The sequence below is a fragment of the Hylaeus volcanicus genome, chromosome 5 (assembly GCF_026283585.1).
Source record: "Hylaeus volcanicus isolate JK05 chromosome 5, UHH_iyHylVolc1.0_haploid, whole genome shotgun sequence".
In the NCBI taxonomy this organism is placed as follows: domain Eukaryota; kingdom Metazoa; phylum Arthropoda; class Insecta; order Hymenoptera; family Colletidae; genus Hylaeus; species Hylaeus volcanicus.
In genome coordinates this window covers 7,981,712-8,000,192 of record NC_071980.1, presented here as the reverse complement: position 1 = coordinate 8,000,192, position 18,481 = coordinate 7,981,712, and the positions used below count along the sequence as shown (strand labels likewise).

The 18,481-nt window shown below is 41.7% G+C and overlaps 1 protein-coding gene across 3 annotated transcripts in view; it reads left to right on the top strand.

Annotated features, from left to right (window-relative positions):
- LOC128876846 (histone demethylase UTY) overlaps positions 1 to 18,481 on the top strand; it is a 102,438-nt gene that overhangs the window by 81,943 nt on the left and 2,014 nt on the right. For all 3 annotated transcript variants that reach the window (XM_054123569.1, XM_054123570.1, XM_054123571.1), the window contains 10 exons: positions 1,013 to 1,191; positions 6,008 to 6,136; positions 12,283 to 12,466; positions 13,142 to 13,357; positions 13,490 to 13,645; positions 15,551 to 15,737; positions 15,824 to 16,138; positions 16,213 to 17,649; positions 17,722 to 17,977; positions 18,130 to 18,467. In XM_054123569.1, coding sequence (XP_053979544.1) covers positions 1,013 to 1,191; positions 6,008 to 6,136; positions 12,283 to 12,466; positions 13,142 to 13,357; positions 13,490 to 13,645; positions 15,551 to 15,737; positions 15,824 to 16,138; positions 16,213 to 17,649; positions 17,722 to 17,977; positions 18,130 to 18,467 — 3,397 coding nt within the window. The remainder of the gene's footprint in view (positions 1 to 1,012; positions 1,192 to 6,007; positions 6,137 to 12,282; positions 12,467 to 13,141; positions 13,358 to 13,489; positions 13,646 to 15,550; positions 15,738 to 15,823; positions 16,139 to 16,212; positions 17,650 to 17,721; positions 17,978 to 18,129; positions 18,468 to 18,481) is intronic.

The following is an 18,481-nucleotide window of genomic DNA, read 5'->3' as shown; positions in this document are numbered from 1 at the left end:
TTATTTATTTCAATATATACGGGCATAGCCCATTATGAAATTAATACAGTGTAGCAATTATAAACAACGACAGTTGACAGATGTCAAGACAAACAAAAATTTACAAACAAACAAACAATCATAACAAAGTTATCGCCGGTGAATAGCAGAATTGCCGATAAAAATGTTACGTAGCCTATGTTTAGTAGAGTCGATAGAGTCAATAAACATATCGCTGTCTGAACTAAAGCAATTAACTGTAGCACAGGCACGGACAACAGTATTGAGGTGACAGTATCTAGACGAGGAAACATATTGATGAAATAGATATGAGGACCTAGTGGTCCTGGGAGGAATGTGAAAGGGCACAAGCTCAAGAAGAGGTGCACAATCAATGATATTAGTATGAAGCTTCTGAATAAAAACAATTTCATGTATTGTGCGTCTGTCCCTGAGTGAGAGTACCCTGAATCTGTACATGATGGCACTGTAAATTATGATCAAGTCGACCCATAGGAGAGGAGGTTTTATATACAGGTATAAGGTATGAGAGAAAACGTAAGAATCTCCTTTGAATACTTTCCAGTATATCGATATGTCTGGATAGTCGGGGTGGCCATATAATACTGGCGTACTCAAAGTGAGGAAGTACAAGGGAGTAATTTTGTTCTTTTCTCTTACAAAATGGGACTCGCTGGCCAGTAGACACACGAATATAATTAAAATTAAATCTATCTGCTTCTTCTTCTTCTTCTTCTTCTTTCATCTATTTTCTATCACTATATCATACAGGGCTTCTTAAAGTATGGGTCGCGATCCCAAATGGCGTCGCTTAGCGAAATCTTGTAGTCGCGAAATTTTTAATGTAAAATATTTAATATTCTCTTTTGTTCGTGTTATTACAAAAAAAAATGCAGTTTTACCGCGGTGCACAGCTAGTAATTGAATAAAAATCAAAGCGACGTAGCCGTCCTTTAATAACGGCACCAAAACAATGTCAGTCCAACTAGAGCGTGACTTTGTGTTTTTCCAGGGCCGTGAAAGCATTCCAGCAGGTGCTATGGGTGGAGCCAGGATTTCCACGAGCCTGCGAGGTTCACCTACGGCTCGGCTTGATGCTGAAGGTCCACGCTGACTTCGACGCCGCCCTGAAGCACCTGACGCTCGCTCTGATCGATGCCACGACACCTGCTTCCTTTTCCAAGCTCGAGAGTGAGTCTCGGTTTTCGTTCTACGCTCGCCTACGCTATTGCGATTCGCGTAAAAATAATGCACCGACAGCTGCCGTGCGCTAACCGTTTTTACACGGAAATCTTACTCCTTAGCCACATGTCGCATCGACCTCGAGCTTCTCGAAAGGGATCGACGCGATCTAGGGAATCCGGAGGAGGGTGTTCGGCGGGTCATCGTGACTCGAAGAGGTCACGTTCGGTGTAAATTTATTCCCATGCGTTTTCGAGTTCGATGTACTGTGGGGAGACGAGGAGTTGGACGGTTATTGGAAATGAGGTATAAGTGAATAATAAAATACTGAATTTATAGATTAACTTCAGCTTTATTCACTGAACGTTAGAATTGTATTTTTATAAACTTTACTTTCTAAAGGATTACAACATATGTATATAAGAATGTCAGAGGAAAGGTGTCCGAAATTCACGACGACCCGTACCGCTTGACTTATTTCGACGAACTGAAGGGTCGTCGCTTTCTGTCCCTGTTAGGATCCCACCCCTCTTTCTGTTTTAAGGAAAAACAGACCCTTTTCCTCAAGACCCGAAAGTAGCAATCGTTCCATTCCAACACTAAATTGTCACGAGCAGTGATCTTTCCTCAACGAGGAACTGCACGAGACTGACCCATGAACGATAAAAGAAAACCATAGAAAGAATTTCTAGCTGTATACAACGTAATTTTAGCACATCTGTTTAGTCTTTAGTAACCTATAGGAAGGATCCTCTCAGGCACTTGAAAGGGTAGGCCGTATAACTTTCTTTTTCGTTATTCTGCAGTGGCAGATATAACGTTTTACATTTATTCTCAGTACATTTATTATTGTAGTAAAATGTCATGTTGCTGTTTAGTAAATATTCCAACCTGGATCTTACTAACTTACTGGATCTGACTGCTGTATAATCTTCTTGATTATGTTATTAGAATTACGTATCGTAATATATAGATTCTATACTGTAGAATACTATAGAATAATTTAGAAGATTACTGGTACCAATCAGACCTACTGGCCAACTTCTCTGTTTCCCCACAGTACCTGTACGAATACGAAATCAGCGAAGGTCCCGAGAGAGTTCTTGAGAATAGCTAACATCTCATCTCGACCATGAATCTATGGTTCGCGTGACCTCTTCGTATTAATCCCACTGGGAACAGAGAATTAGACGCAATGCGGGGCATTATTTTTCCTCTATTTTCCAGCAAAAGTCGTCGCGGTAGCGTGACTCGGATTCTGCAAAATTGATATCCGTGTGCCCGGCGCGGCGGTCGCGTAGAAACATTGTTTCCCCGGTGCATTCGTAAATAAGCCACTTATCGACGTTTGTCGCCCGGTAACTCGTTCGACGTCGCGTAAGAAATAAGAGAGAAATCGTCGAGTCACGCGGCAAAAATTGCCGGCTGGAATAAACGTGGAAAATAATCCACTTACGCGGGAGTGTTTCGCGTGAGCACTTTTAATAAATTGTTCAGGGTGTACCGCGAGCGAAATCGATACTTCCGCCAGCGTGGAAAGCGGCTGTTACATACCTGGTAGCATTCGTCTTGACAACATCACGACCTCGGTCGGTTCTTTTGCTCACTTTCTTCCATCGAACTTGACCCCGTTCTCCAGTTTGATACAGCGACTGTTACATCACGTGTAACAACGATAGCTCTTATCGCAAGTTACACGAGTATTTAAGGGAACTGTGCGACGGCGTTAATTGGCGCACTCCCACGTGACTTTAATCCTTGCGGCGCTGCACTGGTTCTTTACGCGCACTTTTCGTGGTTGAAATTAATTAGCAAAGTTAGGCCTTTTTTTCCAGCTTCTACATTGTTTTCTGGAGTGTTCCGGAGAGTTTTTTTTAAATATCTAAGTTTTGGATTCAGAAACTTATACAAACGTCAGAAGGATGCAGGTTATGTTAAATTAAGCGACACGTGTTGTAGCAGTGAGATAATACTGTAATTATAAAACACAAATATATATATGTATACAACTTATCCTACAACAAAGAATTATCACCTAATAATATTAATGATTCTACCTGAATCAACACACTTGTCGATATAAGTAATTATTATTTATATCAATCTTAAGTACACAATGAGCACGTGTGTACATGTAATGTCACAGCGTTGTTGATCAACCATGCGACCTCGGTAACGAGCGTCTCTCGTTATGCACGGTTAAGTTTGAACGTCGTCAAACTTACAAATATAAAATAAATACTTACTATATAGGTTTCAAAGTAGTATATTTTCGTATAGTTGGAAGTTCAATTTCAATTTCAATTTTTTTTTTTTTTTTTATGAAAAGAGTCCAAAATGGCGGCTCCAGGGGGGCCTTACCGTTATTCATTTTCTAAAAATCCTCCGCATAGGAAAATGGCAGCCGTTTCGAAAAACAAAACCCGAATTCATCTTTTAAGTTTGGGTATTTAATCCGGGAAACAACCTGTCCACTTTCAATCAACGATATCCTGTAATACACAAAATTCGATATTTTTAAAGCGTGGAGAGTCTTCTTAAAAAGAAGTAACATTTTCCGTTACAGCCTCGAAGAAAATGAACGTTTCGTACTGCGCTTGTAAATAATTATTCGACGCTTCTGTTCTGTAGTGTATCAAACGCGATCTTAAATCTGGAGTAAAATCGCAGCTGGCTGGTAACGAAAGCAGCGTGCACGGAGCGTAGTCGCTATTCCAAGGAACAATCTATTGACCGTAACGCGAACCAGAGCAGGACTTGAAGCCTTAATTAATAAAACGGGAATCTCCGTTCCTCTTTCCGGGCGGGATTTCATGCCACTGCGTGTAGCTTTATCCGCGTCACTTTGGATTACCAAGAAACATGAATGAGTCACGTGGCTACTCACGCGGAAGACGGGTCCCGGTCTGTTGTACTATTCGATGGCTAAATTTAGCACCAGAGATCAAGATATATACGCGAACACGATAATTGGAATAAACTCTGCTACATGGAAGTGATCGACCGATACAACGAATATATTCCTTTTTGTTTTGTTAAGAAAAATAAGAATAATTTAATAATAATATATATCAGGTTATAAGTCTATAGACTGGCAGTGTTGTTAAAATATTTTTTCAAGAGGGCAATCAGTATTTCCTATATTATATATATCTTATATTCAGATAAAGATATATATGCGAACACGATAATTGGAATAAACTCTGCTACATGGAAGTGATCGACCGATACAACGAATATATTCCTTTTTGTTTTGTTAAGAAAAATAAGAATAATTTAATAATAATAATATATATCAGGTTATAAGTCTATAGACTGGCAGTGTTGTTAAAATATTTTTTCAAGAGGACAATCAGTATTTCCTATATTATATATTATATATTATACACATATCTTATATTCAAGCGGTTCCCGGATTAAATGGCCAAACTTAAAAGATGAATTCAGGAGCCTGAAATAAAAAAAAATATTTCCTCTAATATTTCCACACCCTGGATATTTACGATAGGATTTAATAGAGGAACCTTATGATACACGAAACGAAGGAAATAGTAATTGTATTATTGATAAATATTGGGTTGTCCAGAAAGTTCGTGCCAATTTCTAAGAAACATTCAAAGACACGTTTGAATTTCGATATATATATATTTATCGAATAATATATGTACCATTTTGTTCCACAATTTTTCCACCTTTTAAGGGATGTCCACGTGTTATTTGTTTCCAACCATTCCGATATATTCAGACCCGTAGCGCCTACCAAAAATCGGCATGGACTTTCCAGACAACCGAATATATTTTAATAATATATATAATAAAGGAAATAATGATTGTATTTCTGATAATCGAACGTGACAAATATAACCAGAAATTCGTAATGATTCCATGGTTTTCACGCCTACTGAATCATCATTTAGGCAACTGATTCGTCATTTTCAATGACTTCCCCCCTTAAGCGAACGAGCTCTCTCGAATTCTCCATACCGAGGAATCGGCTCGGTTCTTTACTCAGCCGGAAATTCCACTTGTAAAACAGTGCGACAGGTTTCCAGGTCAGTCTCGTGTCGACCAATCACGCGATCAGGAAGAGTCCACCGCAGTCGCGGATTTAGATATTTTTATTTGTTACACTTGTTCGTATTTATGCAATCGCACGCGGCAGCTGGCGGTACACCGTCGCTTAAAATTCATTGTAATCCTGTTTGTTATTCTTGCCACAACTTCGTGATGCACGAACAAACGATGGACGACTCCGACTTTGTTGCAAATACTAATTGAAATTCCCGAGACTGTTTCGCTGTAAATATCGACGTCCAAGTTTATCTCCATGGTCATGCCAAGGTCGTTACGTGGAAACACTTTGGATTTATTGTAAGATCCCTCGATTCTGTTCGAAGTAAATGCGAGGGTGAAATTAAATTTCCAAGGGTAAATTGGAAATTTACCCCCTCTGGTTCAATTATTAACCCTTTGCACTCGAGGCCTTTATTTCTGGTATCTACCAGCAACTCGAGATGCTTTCTTAGCATTCTATTGCCACGAATGAGGCTAAGATTATATCGATTTCGAAAATGAGATCTCTAATTCGAGATTTGAGAATCAGGTCACGTTTGTCTCGCAACGACAATCATTTTATTGGCACTTGGAGTTCCAAAGAAATGAAACCTAAAGAAAACCTAACGGTGACTGAGAGTCATCTCTCGAGTGCAAAGAGTTAATAGATGGCAAATTAGTCTCACTGTTCGTTTATTGTAACTCGATCTGATTTACTATGGTATCGTATCTCGATCGCCACTGACGTTCGAATACCTCTTGCGTGTTTCAGTCAAGTTTCACATAGCCCACCTGTACGAAGTTCAAGGAAAGTATCGCCTGGCCAAGGAGAATTACGAGGCGCTGCTTAAGGAGAAAGCTCTGCCCTCTCATTTGAAGGCTGACATTTGCCGCCAGTTAGGTAAGTCTAAGTCTAAGTCTAGGTCTAAGTTATCTCTGAGCTTAAACTAAAACCATGTTCAAACGGCAGATTTAGAAAAAAAAAAAGAAAAAAAAATGTACATGTCGAATCTAGCTGCCTCCTCCTTTTCGAAGTCGGTTAAAAATAATCTACCTACTCGAGTAGAGCAATTAGAACTAGAGGCAAGACTATAGCTAGGCTCAGAGTTAATCAAAGAATTAATCTTTGAACAAACTTGTATCTCCAAAGACGGAAACGAGATCTGCAAACTTCAGATTTATTCGAAATCTTGTGCCAACCCTGGCATTATTTTGGTGTTTTCAGTTTTAACACTTTACCGACCGGTAGCGGTTCAAGATCCTATGTGCCCTTTTTACCGGCCGCTCGGCAGCAGATCTTCTCTGGCACCGAAAATACGAGAGCTTACAGAGCAAAGCAACTTGTATCTCAATTCAAAGTAACAAATACTTGCTAGTGACCATAGCAGTTACCGGTCGGTGAGCGTTGGGGACAAAAAGCCGATTAATCGGCTACCGGTCGGTAAAGTCGGTAATTTATTCACGAACCACACTTTCCTCTAGTGTAAGGAAATTTTTTTTTTTTTTTTTTCTTAATAATAAAAGCTTTCACGACGTCACGACTCGCTTTTGCTGAAATGTGCGTAACCCTTCTTAAGGGTTGAATTAATCACCTCGCGGAGGTAAAAGACCGTCGTCGGCCGTTTTGGGCTAGTAGGATTTGGACTTAAGGTTCAGCCACAGAGCGTACAACCAAGTAGCAGACACGTGTATTGATTTATTCCGGGTCGGGGCGGGCCAGGGATGAGATCGGAGGGAGGAGGCGGGAAGGGTGGTGCGTGCTCGAACGAGAGAAGAAAAGAGTGGGGAGAGGGACGAACGGGGGAAACGAGAATTCGATAAGAAGACGTGATTGCGGGAAACAGTCTTTTGTCTTCCTTCTCGCGTTGCCCCATTTCCTCGTCTCTGAAACGATTCTTAAAATTTTTAAAAGTTTCTTAAGGCGTCTGGCCGACCTGAGCGCTCGTCAGATGTGGGTACTATTCTTAAAAGATTCATAAATGCGAAAGTATAGAACAAAATATTTTTATGTTTTGACACTTAATAAAAAACGGTTTAATGAACACGTGAAAAATTATTTGAGATAACAACAAACAAAAAATGGCGGCGATTCGAAAATTTTGGTGAAGGCCATCGGCACGAAACGCGCGTGGGCTGTCCCATCATTATATTCTTTAGGTTGCGTGTGAAAAAGAAAAAAAAAATATTGGATTGTTTCTGGAGTTTGTCGCAAGAGAGTAGCAGTTGGATTTTTTTTTTTTACCATTAAGAAAATTATGGTGAGCCGAAGAAATGTTTTTTTTTATTTTTCACCGAAATTTCACGAGAAAAATCGTCAATAAAAAAAAAAAAAAACTAATCAAGTAATCGCAAAGATCCATTGCTACTCTTCGGATAATGTATCTAAAAGTGGTGTGTACAAATTTCAGAGCAATCGGACCGATAGTCTACGAGATTTACGTTGTACCATTTCGAAAAATGTAGTGTCGAGATAATCCCAAAAGAAAAGTAAACGTGCGGTCCGATTGCTCTGAAATTTCTACACGCTACTTTTAGATACATTATCTGAAGAATAGCAATGGATTTTTGCGATTACTTGATTAATTTTTTAATTAATATTTTTTTTTTAAGAACAGTACCCATCTGGCGAGCGCTCAGGGTGGCCAGACGCCTTAAAAGTTCCACAGGCGTAGGTGATTCATATACAAATTTCACGACTATCTGCCGAATCAGTCCCGAGAGATATACGTCAAAATAGGGGTCGATGAATCTACTGTTCGCGCGCGAGAAGAATGGATCTGGAGAGGAACGCGTACATGGCATCGATCCGTTAAAAATTTGAACATTTGAACGTTTTACAAAGAAGGAAACGAGACAAACACATCGGCAAACTTCAAATTTATTCGAAGCCTAGGGTTTTGTCCATCTCTGGTAAAAATTGCGATACCGTGGAGCCGTCTTTTTTTTTTTTTTTTTAATGTAGCGTCTCGGTTCTAAAAGAGCGGTGCAATGTAAGGGTCTCTAGATTTTGCAGTTTTCACACAGCAGAACCGTCGCAGAGGGTTTTTGTGGACGGGCAAAGTGGGTCAGTCGTGCCGCTTGACCTGTATAATCTTTCGATTCTACTTGCCGTGTCACGTAGTAGGCACTACCTCGTTAAACGGGTGTCGGTTACCTTCGCGCCAAACGTTTCGCATAAATTTTGCCTTGTAGCATCATCAAAGTATCTCAAACTTTTTCGAATCACTCTGAACAGTCGTTTCACCACAATTCTTTAGGGCGCTCATTGCAATAGAGAATCAATTTCACCTTATATTGTTGTATATTGCGTGCGAGGTGAAACAATTACTTTTATAATGTCCAAACTATAAGTGTACAACTTTATTAATAATACTAGTGGTAAGATTGAGTTCTTTGCACGAATAGGTATTCTTGCTTAGGACGTTTACGAGCGACTGACTCTTTACCTTTAGGACATACATCACATGTATAGTATATTATAATATCAATCATTCCATGTCTCCTCCTTTTTTTTCACCTAAAGTTAGGTTCACACCTAATTGCAAATATTGATCTGCATATATATCATGCTTTCCATGTTCAACATATTAAGTAGTCAAATAAAAACACTACCGATAGGATGCAGCGATGGTCCACTGATTAAAGCGCTCGACTACCGATCTAGTGGTCACAAGTTCAAATCACCGTGGCCTTACTTTTCTATTAAAGTATTCTTTATTATTAAAATCGATTTTAAATAGCTTCCAGAACTCCGGAATAAAATCAGGCAAAAAAGTACGACTCGAGTAGAAGTAGGCACGATTATCAGGTTCCCACGATAACGGTTTCTCTTGGATGCGTTTTAGTGCATCGCAACGGGAGCGACGCACGAAAGCTCGGCCCGGAAGGTAAACAGCCATAAAAGCGCGTGGCACAATGCACCCAGGGAACCGAAGTGGCGATGTTTACAACGTAATTACGCCGACATAATAATCACGCGACAATAAAAAATCGCACGCGTTCGTGGAAATAGCCCGAGTCCCTCTCGTTCTTATCCTCGACGATTATTCCCTTCGGGGCGAAATACGCTCTCGGGGTACCTCGGGTTGCAATGTTGCGCTGGGCAATCCGTGTCGGAGCTAACTTATGAAGCGTACGAAACTCCGCGGACGACGCGAAAAATGAAGCGAAATAAAAATAAAAATAAAAAGAACGAAAAGAAAAGTGGAGACTGTCGAACCGGTCGCTGCGCTGACACGCGAGGTGCCGTAAACAGGTTGTAAAAGAGTCTTGGCACCGTTTGGGGACCCTATACAGTTGGGTGCCTCTACAGGGTGTCTCGAAATCAACTTCACTTTGTTATTTTACTTTGTGCAAGCAAAATTTTCAAACAGTTATTGCGCATCTGGTGGAATCTATTTCAAACATCAAGGCTAGGCTAATAATAGCATTTATTTAAAAACCTGCACTGTAAATTCGTAGTTATCTATACTCGTGAATGCTATTTGATTTGAATGCTATTTTACATTTTCAAGTAGAGTATACATATATTTTATTGAAGAATCTACTTCTTCGAAGAATTTTCTTCCCCAATTTTTAATTGTACACAAACGACGAACTGCTAGGGCATCGATTCTTCGATTTCACTGGATGGTTTACGAGACAACCGACATAATTCCATTTAGAATCGCACCGTGCACAATTTAAGCATCCCGTTTCGCGATTGTGTAACAACTTGTTGCAAAACTCTCGTTTTCCCACGGCACGTGTTTAATTTAGACAGCGCAGCGGCGCAGGTACGCGAAAATTACCGCGATTAAAATTGCGTCGAGTCCCATGGAAAATGGTGATATTGCAAAATCGGTAAACAACGAGGATTCCCTTCGTTTACAATTTTGTAATAACTCTGTTCCCGTAATTTATGCACGCTGTAGTCGACGATGCAAACATTTACTGGAATCATTTGTAAAAATGGTCTCAATTAATTATCGAATTAGGTATACAAAGTGGTGCAGTAAATATTGCAGATTAGTCTGAAAGTATAAATATTCGATAGGATTATTCTCATCACTGGTTATGTAATTGCCGATTAATTTACGTAGAAGCATACAAGGTGTCCCAATAAATGGGAGATAATAAATAAATAATTACAACAAACGACGCCCGCGAAAGTCTGAAATCTAAACTGTCCAAAACAGGGTAGCCTTGTCATCGGCAATAAAATTTTTAGCCAGCCAAACAAATCACCTCCTCATCAATAAATCTGTTAAAAAGGAATAACTTCCACCGATTTTGCTTCGGCCCTCGTTATACAACATCGTCCCGAGGAAACTGTTAATGGAATCACATCAGCCTTCCAAGCTCTATTTACACTGGCGAGCCTGAACTATCTACCTTTCTAACCTCTGCAGGAGGAGCAGGTCTATCCACGGCGGATAATAATGAACGAAAGAACTGGAAAATAAAGGTGTACCGTTACAGCTAACAGCTGCCTTCAAGGATGGCACGTACACGCGTACCCCATGCACCTACTTAGACCCTACGGCTAAAGAGCAGCTAGGCCATTCCAACGAGAAACCATAAAATTTCCAACTGCGATAGGAAAATTATTCAGAATAAAAGACAGACGCGACAGCATCTTGGTAAATGTTTGGAATTAATTTGCAGAAAAATGGACGTGTCCTCTAGGCTCGCAACTGTCTCGAAGAACGGATATTCCTGTCTACTTGAATCTAAAATAAGAGAACAATTAGGTCACTGCTAAAGGGGGTCATAGATCTTCCGATTGAGATCGAGAAATTATTCAGAATAAAAGACAGTCGCTAAAGCACCTTAGAAAAATTCTGCAATTGACTCGCAAGAAATTAGACGCATTTCCTTGATTCGCAGCTGTTTTCCAAAGATTAGAGAATATTTACACCGTTCCAAAAGGAGCCCATAAACGCTCCACCTCCAAAAATTATTCAGAATAAAAGACAGTCGCACGTCCTGCGAAAGATCCAGCAATTTGTTTGCAGGAACTTACTGGACGTGGCGGTCAGGTCCACGAGACTGGCTGTTTTCCAAGATAGAGGCTTTCGCGGGCTGCTTCTACGCCTATGTTTATAGAGGGTTGTAATTCGAGACCGCCTCGAAGGGAGAGGTGGGGTAAAAGTGGCTACCCTAGCCTATACCTGCGAAAATCTATTCAGTTCTATACTCGTCTAGTGTCGAGGCAACACGTCCCTCGGTGATCCACGGGAACGTTGGTCCCTCGGACTTCTTAGTCTCCGTTCGAAAGCTACCCCTGCGTTCCCAGGGGGTCCTGGTGGTTCCGCGTTCGAATTAGATCGCGACAGTTTTCGTGCGAGGTGGTGACGCAAAAAATGTACTCGTCTACGAGTGGTCGGCGAGATGGACGTTAATTGGACGAGCTGGTCATCTGGAATAGGCCAGGTAGACACCGGAAGTTAGCCAGTAGCACGTGCTGCGGGACCTTCGATCGAAATTGAAGCGGGCTTAGTAGTTTATTTCAAGGAAATTTTGTAGAATATGTTCAATTATTATTGGTGTAATTGTGCTACACTTAGGTATGTGATGGTTTGAGATCCAGATACTGAAAAAGTGAATTCAGGCATTTGTAATATTTTACCTTCGAGTGACCTTCGAGTGATCTCTAATCAGAACGGTAGAAACCGTCGTCGAATGCAGAGGGTTAATAGAATTAATTTTGAAAAGAGAAACGAATAGAATACAAGCAGAAGAATGTCCGAATCGAAAGGGTTAATCCTTTTGCACTCGAGGCCTATTTTCTGGTATCTGCCAGCAACTCGAGATGTTTCTTAGAATTCTATTGCCATGAAATCTAAGCTATCTAGATTTCAGAATAAGGACACTTTTACCTCGTCGACAATCATTTTATCGCCACTCGGAGCTCCAAAGAAATTAAACCTAAAGAAACATTAGGTATCGTAGATTCGCTGCGTGAAACCTAATGGTGACTGAGAGTCACCTCTCGAGTGCAAAGGGTTATAATCGTCATTCAAAGATGGAGCTCGATGACAATTTTGCCTATTTGTCGTTTTGCAGGATGGATGTACCACGTTGTTGACTGTACCGTGCTGGGTATAACGAGACAGCAGAAGCAGGCGATCGCTATTCACTGCCTGCAAAAGTCCATCGAGGCGGAACCGAAGAGCGGGCAAAGCCTTTACCTGCTGGGCCGTTGCCTCGCCGCTTCTGGAAAAGTTCACGATGCATTTATCGCTTACAGGTAACGTGTTCCGGCGTGGACGGCGCTAATCTCGAAATTATTGCGTTCGTGCATTCGAGCACTCGGATACTTTGTTAAGCCTCTTAGAGGACGGGAACGATCTCCGTCGATGGTGAAATTCCTGATGGGAGCTTTAACGCATTCGCGTCTTGCGCCTTTGAAAAACGATCGTTCCGCGGGAATTTTGCGCGCGATGTGTTTCGCAACTACGGACAACGCGACGATGGAGCACGAGAGAGGATTAGCGTCGGTCGCGGATAAATCGCGCGATTAATTACCATTGACGTTTTGATCTTGGCGATCGGCTGTACGCTTTCTATTTATCCAGGCGAAAATGTATTATCTTAAAGACATTCTTTTTTTTCAATTGCATGGGAAAACGTTGGAGCTTGATTCTATTATTAAATTATTTAAATTCGAATATTTCTATACACACTTTTGTAACTTTTTAATTCAATCATTGGAGGAATTATAATTATATTTTTATATATTGTACAAGATTAAGTAATAACTTTCAAACAATCAAACATTTTGATTAAATTGAATAACTCTGTTGAAGAAGAATTTTTAACAAAAACTTTAAATATATATATATATATATATACGTAAATGTATATCCTATATCCTTACAATTTGTATATTTATTACCTCTAACGAATACCGTGATGATTGCAGAAATTCCGTGGAAAAGTCCGAAGGGAATGCCGACACGTGGTGCAGCATAGGCGTTCTGTACCAGCAGCAGAATCAGCCTATGGACGCGCTGCAAGCCTATATATGCGCGGTACAATTAGAAAAATCCCACTCGGCTGCGTGGACTAATCTGGGCATTTTGTACGAAAGCGTTAGCCAACCTAAAGACGCCCTGGCTTGTTACGTGAACGCGTCCAGGTAATGTAAACATCACACGGCGAAACGATGCGTTAGCATTCCGATGAAAAAAGTAGAGGTGCACATTGGAAGCTCGCCTGTCCACGAATTCCGAAGCGTATCGTAGTAACGATATATCTTTCTCCTCTCCAGGGGTAACAACAATACTCCAAATTGCACGGGTTCACTGGCGGGCCTGGGTGGCGCCAAGTCTGGTGGCAACACCCCGATGAACCCATCTCTCCAACAGAGGATAAACTTCCTGCAGAGTCACCTGAGCCAAGCACCGATGCCTTCCGTCGCTACCAAGTAAGTTCGATTCGTCTTCTTCAAAGTCTCGGTGTACACGCACAGCGGAACCTTGATAAATTACCATTTACAACGCTGCAAATTTCAAGCGCCATCTATAAAATCTAATTTTCTAAAATTTAATCTCGATTCGATGTCACCCAGCTCCGATCTAAATTTTAAATTCTAATTTTTTGATTCTAAATTTTCTGCGATTCGTCAAGTTTCCACTGTTACGCGCCTGTAATCAATGACCAGGAATGAGGAATAACGATCAAAGGTACCCGAGGATATCCTAATTTGAAGTCGATCTTCATCAAATGACATTATTTTTATTTTGAATATCATATATCGTTAAGAGCTCTCTTCGATTGTTGGTTCGTTCGCAATTGGAGCATGCGTTCTTTGATTTCTTCGCAAAGTTAACCATCGAATCCGTTCCCTGACACGTTTTTCGGAGCTGCCTGGGCAGAGCAGAAGTGCCAGACGGAAAAAGGCAATTCTACATCCGATAAATAAGAATGAAAACAACTATTGTAACTCTCGTGAATAATAGTTATCGACTTTTTTCATTCAGTTGCAATAGTAGCATCAATCTTAGGCAAGGTAATCGAGAGAACTACCACTGCACTGCTTCCTCTATTGTTTTAAGAGAAACGAATGAATATATATATATATATTTTCCTTTGTTAATCTTAGACTCTATTAATTAAAATTTGCTTATGTTAGATGGTACCACATGAAATTCCCGATATTCGATCAGGTGAATCGATAACAATAACCATCCGTTAAGTCAGCAATCTAAATTAACCGTTTTCGTTATCCCATACTTTTAATTACTTTACGTAATTTAATTTTACAAATGTGAATACTTGTTACACATCGCCCATCCTTTAAATTAAATTCCCTCTCCCACAATTTTTCTGTTACATAGGTCGTCTGAAAATTATTTAAAGCAAGAAGTCAAAACGTCGCTGAAAAGTATTTATTTAAATCTACTCGCTCCTCCTTTTTTTCTTACTTATAGGTTTACCCAGGGGTTGATTATGGTTCTTTCTTTTTTTTTAAGCGAATTGGTGGCATATCTGGAACGTTCCCATTTCAACTCAAGAAAATGGTGATTTCATGTGATACGACCTAATTGATTTTTCATTGAAAAAAAAAATCATTAAGCATTTTTAAATTTTGGAGCAGAGCGTATGAGTGGGACCAGCCTCGAGCGGAGGGACAGGGGAAGGGTTAAGTGCGGACAACTTCGATGCAAGCCGCTCGGTGTTTCGGCGAACTCGTAGCGGTAGTCGACACTGCGTGCGGAAGAGTTTTTCACGCGCTGAACATATGTATTCGTCGAACGCGCGTAAGGCGTTCACCGCACGCGGTCCATCGATCGAGTGAGCGCCTCTTAGGCCCCGATAGTAATACGGTGAGCGATTTTGTCGAGCGCCCATCAGCGCAGACAGCAGCGAAACGAATAAACGCGTTAACATACGACGGAATCGCAATTTTTTCATCTCTCACATTGAACAGAAAACTTCAGAACCGACCTTTCCAATGCTGATTTTGCTACTGGAATATCTAATTCTAGTTGCATGATTACATTAACCTACTGCATTCAAAGATTGGTACACTTTACGAGGCTAGACATTGTGTCAAGAAACATATCTCTTATTCACGGTTTATTCATTGAAAATCATTCACGTGCCATACTCTCTGACCGTTTCTACCAGTGAGTGAACATTGTTTTATCAACACTAGCGAATTGTTCTCGAGGAGAGATAAGAAAAAAGAGATCGAACACGAAGGATCTCCGATGCTACGGAAAATGCTCACTGTAAATGCTCACCGGTCCGTGTTCTGAATGACCGTCGAAAAGCCTGTGAACGTGTATCAGGTTTCTTAACGTGCGACGTTTTTGTTTTCGTCAAGGAGGCGGCAGTTGCCGTCTATAGAGGAGGCTTGGAATTTGCCCATCAGCGCTGAGATGTCTAGTAGGCAGCAGCAGCAGCAACAACCACCCACCGGACCAGGCTACAAGTATGGTACTACGCCTTCTGGACCGCCACCCCCTTATCCCCAGGGACAGGGACAAAATCTCAACACGAAAAGATTCAAGGTGAGTCTTAACCTCTTAGGTATAAAATATCCAATGAACCATCGATGTAATTCACTCTCGATTAATCTAATAATCACTATTTTCAGCCAGGGGAAGAACCAATCTCTCCAAGCACGCAACAAAGGCCACCGCCATTTTACTTGTCGTCCCAGCAGCTCCAGATGCTGCAGTTTCTCCAACAGAATCATGGAAGTCTGACGCCTCAACAGCAGGGACTGCTTGCCCAGTTACAGCACCAGTATAGGTCAATGCAACAGCATCAGCAGCAGATCAGGTTGCAACAACAGCAAGCTACGCAGAGAGGCCTGAGGCCTGGACAACCTGGCTATCCGACTGGATACAATCACGCGCAGCTGGGGCAGCCCGGTGTCATTAAAAACTATGGGATACCCCAACAACCGGTAACTATTTCCTAAGAATCGACACGTTGAGTTACCTTCGGAACGAATATACATAATCTTACCTTTTGACGCAGTTGCAGCAAGGTGGAACCGTGGCGTTGCAAACAGGCTTCTCAGACTCCAACGTTGGCTACAACACAGCCGCAACTGGGAACAGCCAGACGCCAGGAATGCCTTACAAGTCTGCCTCCGATTCGAGTTTTTCACAGAGGCAACTGGCGTCCGGCCAGTACAACCAATACCAGCCTAATCAGTACAGCGCCCAAGGTTACACTCAGATATCATCGACCACCAGCAACTACCCGGAAGGTTCCGCGGGGAACAAAGATCTAGGAGTGACGGATCAAGAACTGCAAGCTCTTTTGTCGCAGAAGGACATCGCGACGACATTGGCGGAAGACCTACTGAAACACTTTGGCTCCGAAGATTTGGACGTGAAGGAGGAAGCGCCAAGTATCATGAACAATGGCACCCTGAGCTCTGGTCCGTTCTCGCCGTCGAACTTGGAGGAAAGTAACGAGAAAATCAAAGAGGTGAAGCTGGAGAAGATGGACGATAGCCAACCGTCGTCCACGTCGAAGCTGGAGACGTACGAGAAGACGAAGACTCCGACCCAGACGGTAGAGACGGTAAAATGCGAGGCGACGTCGAGTACAAATAAAAGTGAACCGACCGCTCGAATCGAGCCGGTTCTCAAATTGGAAAGCTTGTGCGAATCGCAGCCCGATCAAGAGCTCAGCATAGAGATGGAGTCTAAATGCGTGATCGATGCGTGCAAGGGTCAAGGGTTGAAAGGTGTACCGAACTGCTCGATACTTAGCGATCGTTCGCCACCCCCAGCACCGCCTGATCCACCCAGCCAGAGGCTAACCAAGGAACAACTCTTACCTCCGACACCTAGCGTTTACTTAGAGAACAAGAAGGACGCGTTTAGTCCACAGCTCCAAGAGTTCTGTTTGAAGCACCCGATAGCTGTGATCCGAGGTCTTGCAGCCGCTCTAAAGCTAGACCTTGGCCTGTTCTCGACGAAGACGCTGGTGGAGGCCAATCCCGACCACGGGATCGAAGTCAGGACGCAAATGCAGCAAACCAGTGACGAGAACTGGGACCCTGTGATGGGGAGGAAAGTTTGGGGATGCATAAGTCATAGGAGTCACACGACCATTGCGAAATACGCGCAATACCAGGCATCGAGCTTTCAGGAAAGCTTGAAAGAGGAGAGGGAAAAGGCTCAAGGTATACATACTTCAAATTTATCCGATTCAGATTCCAAGGACAGCACTGGTGCTGTCAGGAGGAAGAAAAACGCGTTCGGTTTGGCGGGGAGACCGGGTTCAAAGATGCTGCGATTTGGGACCAATGTAGATTTATCGGACGAAAGGAAATGGAAACCGCAGCTTCAAGAGCTGATGAAACTGCCAGCGTTCGCCAGAGTTGTTTCGGCTGGGAATATGCTCAGTCACGTTGGCCATGTTATTTTAGGCATGAATACTGTTCAGCTGTACATGAAGGTACGTACTTTATTATTTCGCGTGTTAGAATTTGGTCCTAATGACATCTTATATACTCTTATATATTCATAGGTACCCGGTAGCAGGACACCTGGACACCAAGAGAACAACAACTTTTGTTCCATTAATATCAACATCGGGCCTGGAGATTGCGAATGGTTTGCAGTACCTGACGCATACTGGGGCGTAATTTGTACTCTTTGCGAGCGGAATAACATCAATTACCTTCATGGTAGTTGGTGGCCTTCTTTAGAAGACTTGTACGAGGAAAATATTCCTGTGTACAGGTTTCTACAAAGGCCAGGCGATCTTGTCTGGGTCAATGCAGGTGGGTAGTCTATATTCGCAATTTATTATCACTTAAAATGAATGACACCGTAGAATAACACAAATAAAATAATTTCGTGCTCTTAAATTTACACTACAATTTAAAAAAGAAATGGTCGAAGCGTTTTAAACAAATGGAATTTGTTCTCTTAGGTTGCGTACATTGGGTTCAAGCCGTTGGCTGGTGTAATAACATCGCATGGAACGTAGGTCCTTTGACAGCTCGTCAATACCAATTGGCAATCGAACGTTACGAGTGGAACAAGTTGCAGTCGTTCAAATCCATTGTACCGATGGTACACTTATCCTGGAATTTAGCTCGAAATATCAAAGTGTCGGATCCTAGACTATTCGAACTAATTAAAAATTGTCTGCTAAGGACAATGAGGCAGTGCTGCTTAATACTAGAATTTGTGAAAAGTAAGGGCGTAGAAGTTCGATTCCATGGACGAGGAAAGAACGAAGCGTCACATTATTGTGGACAATGCGAGGTAAAATATTCGAC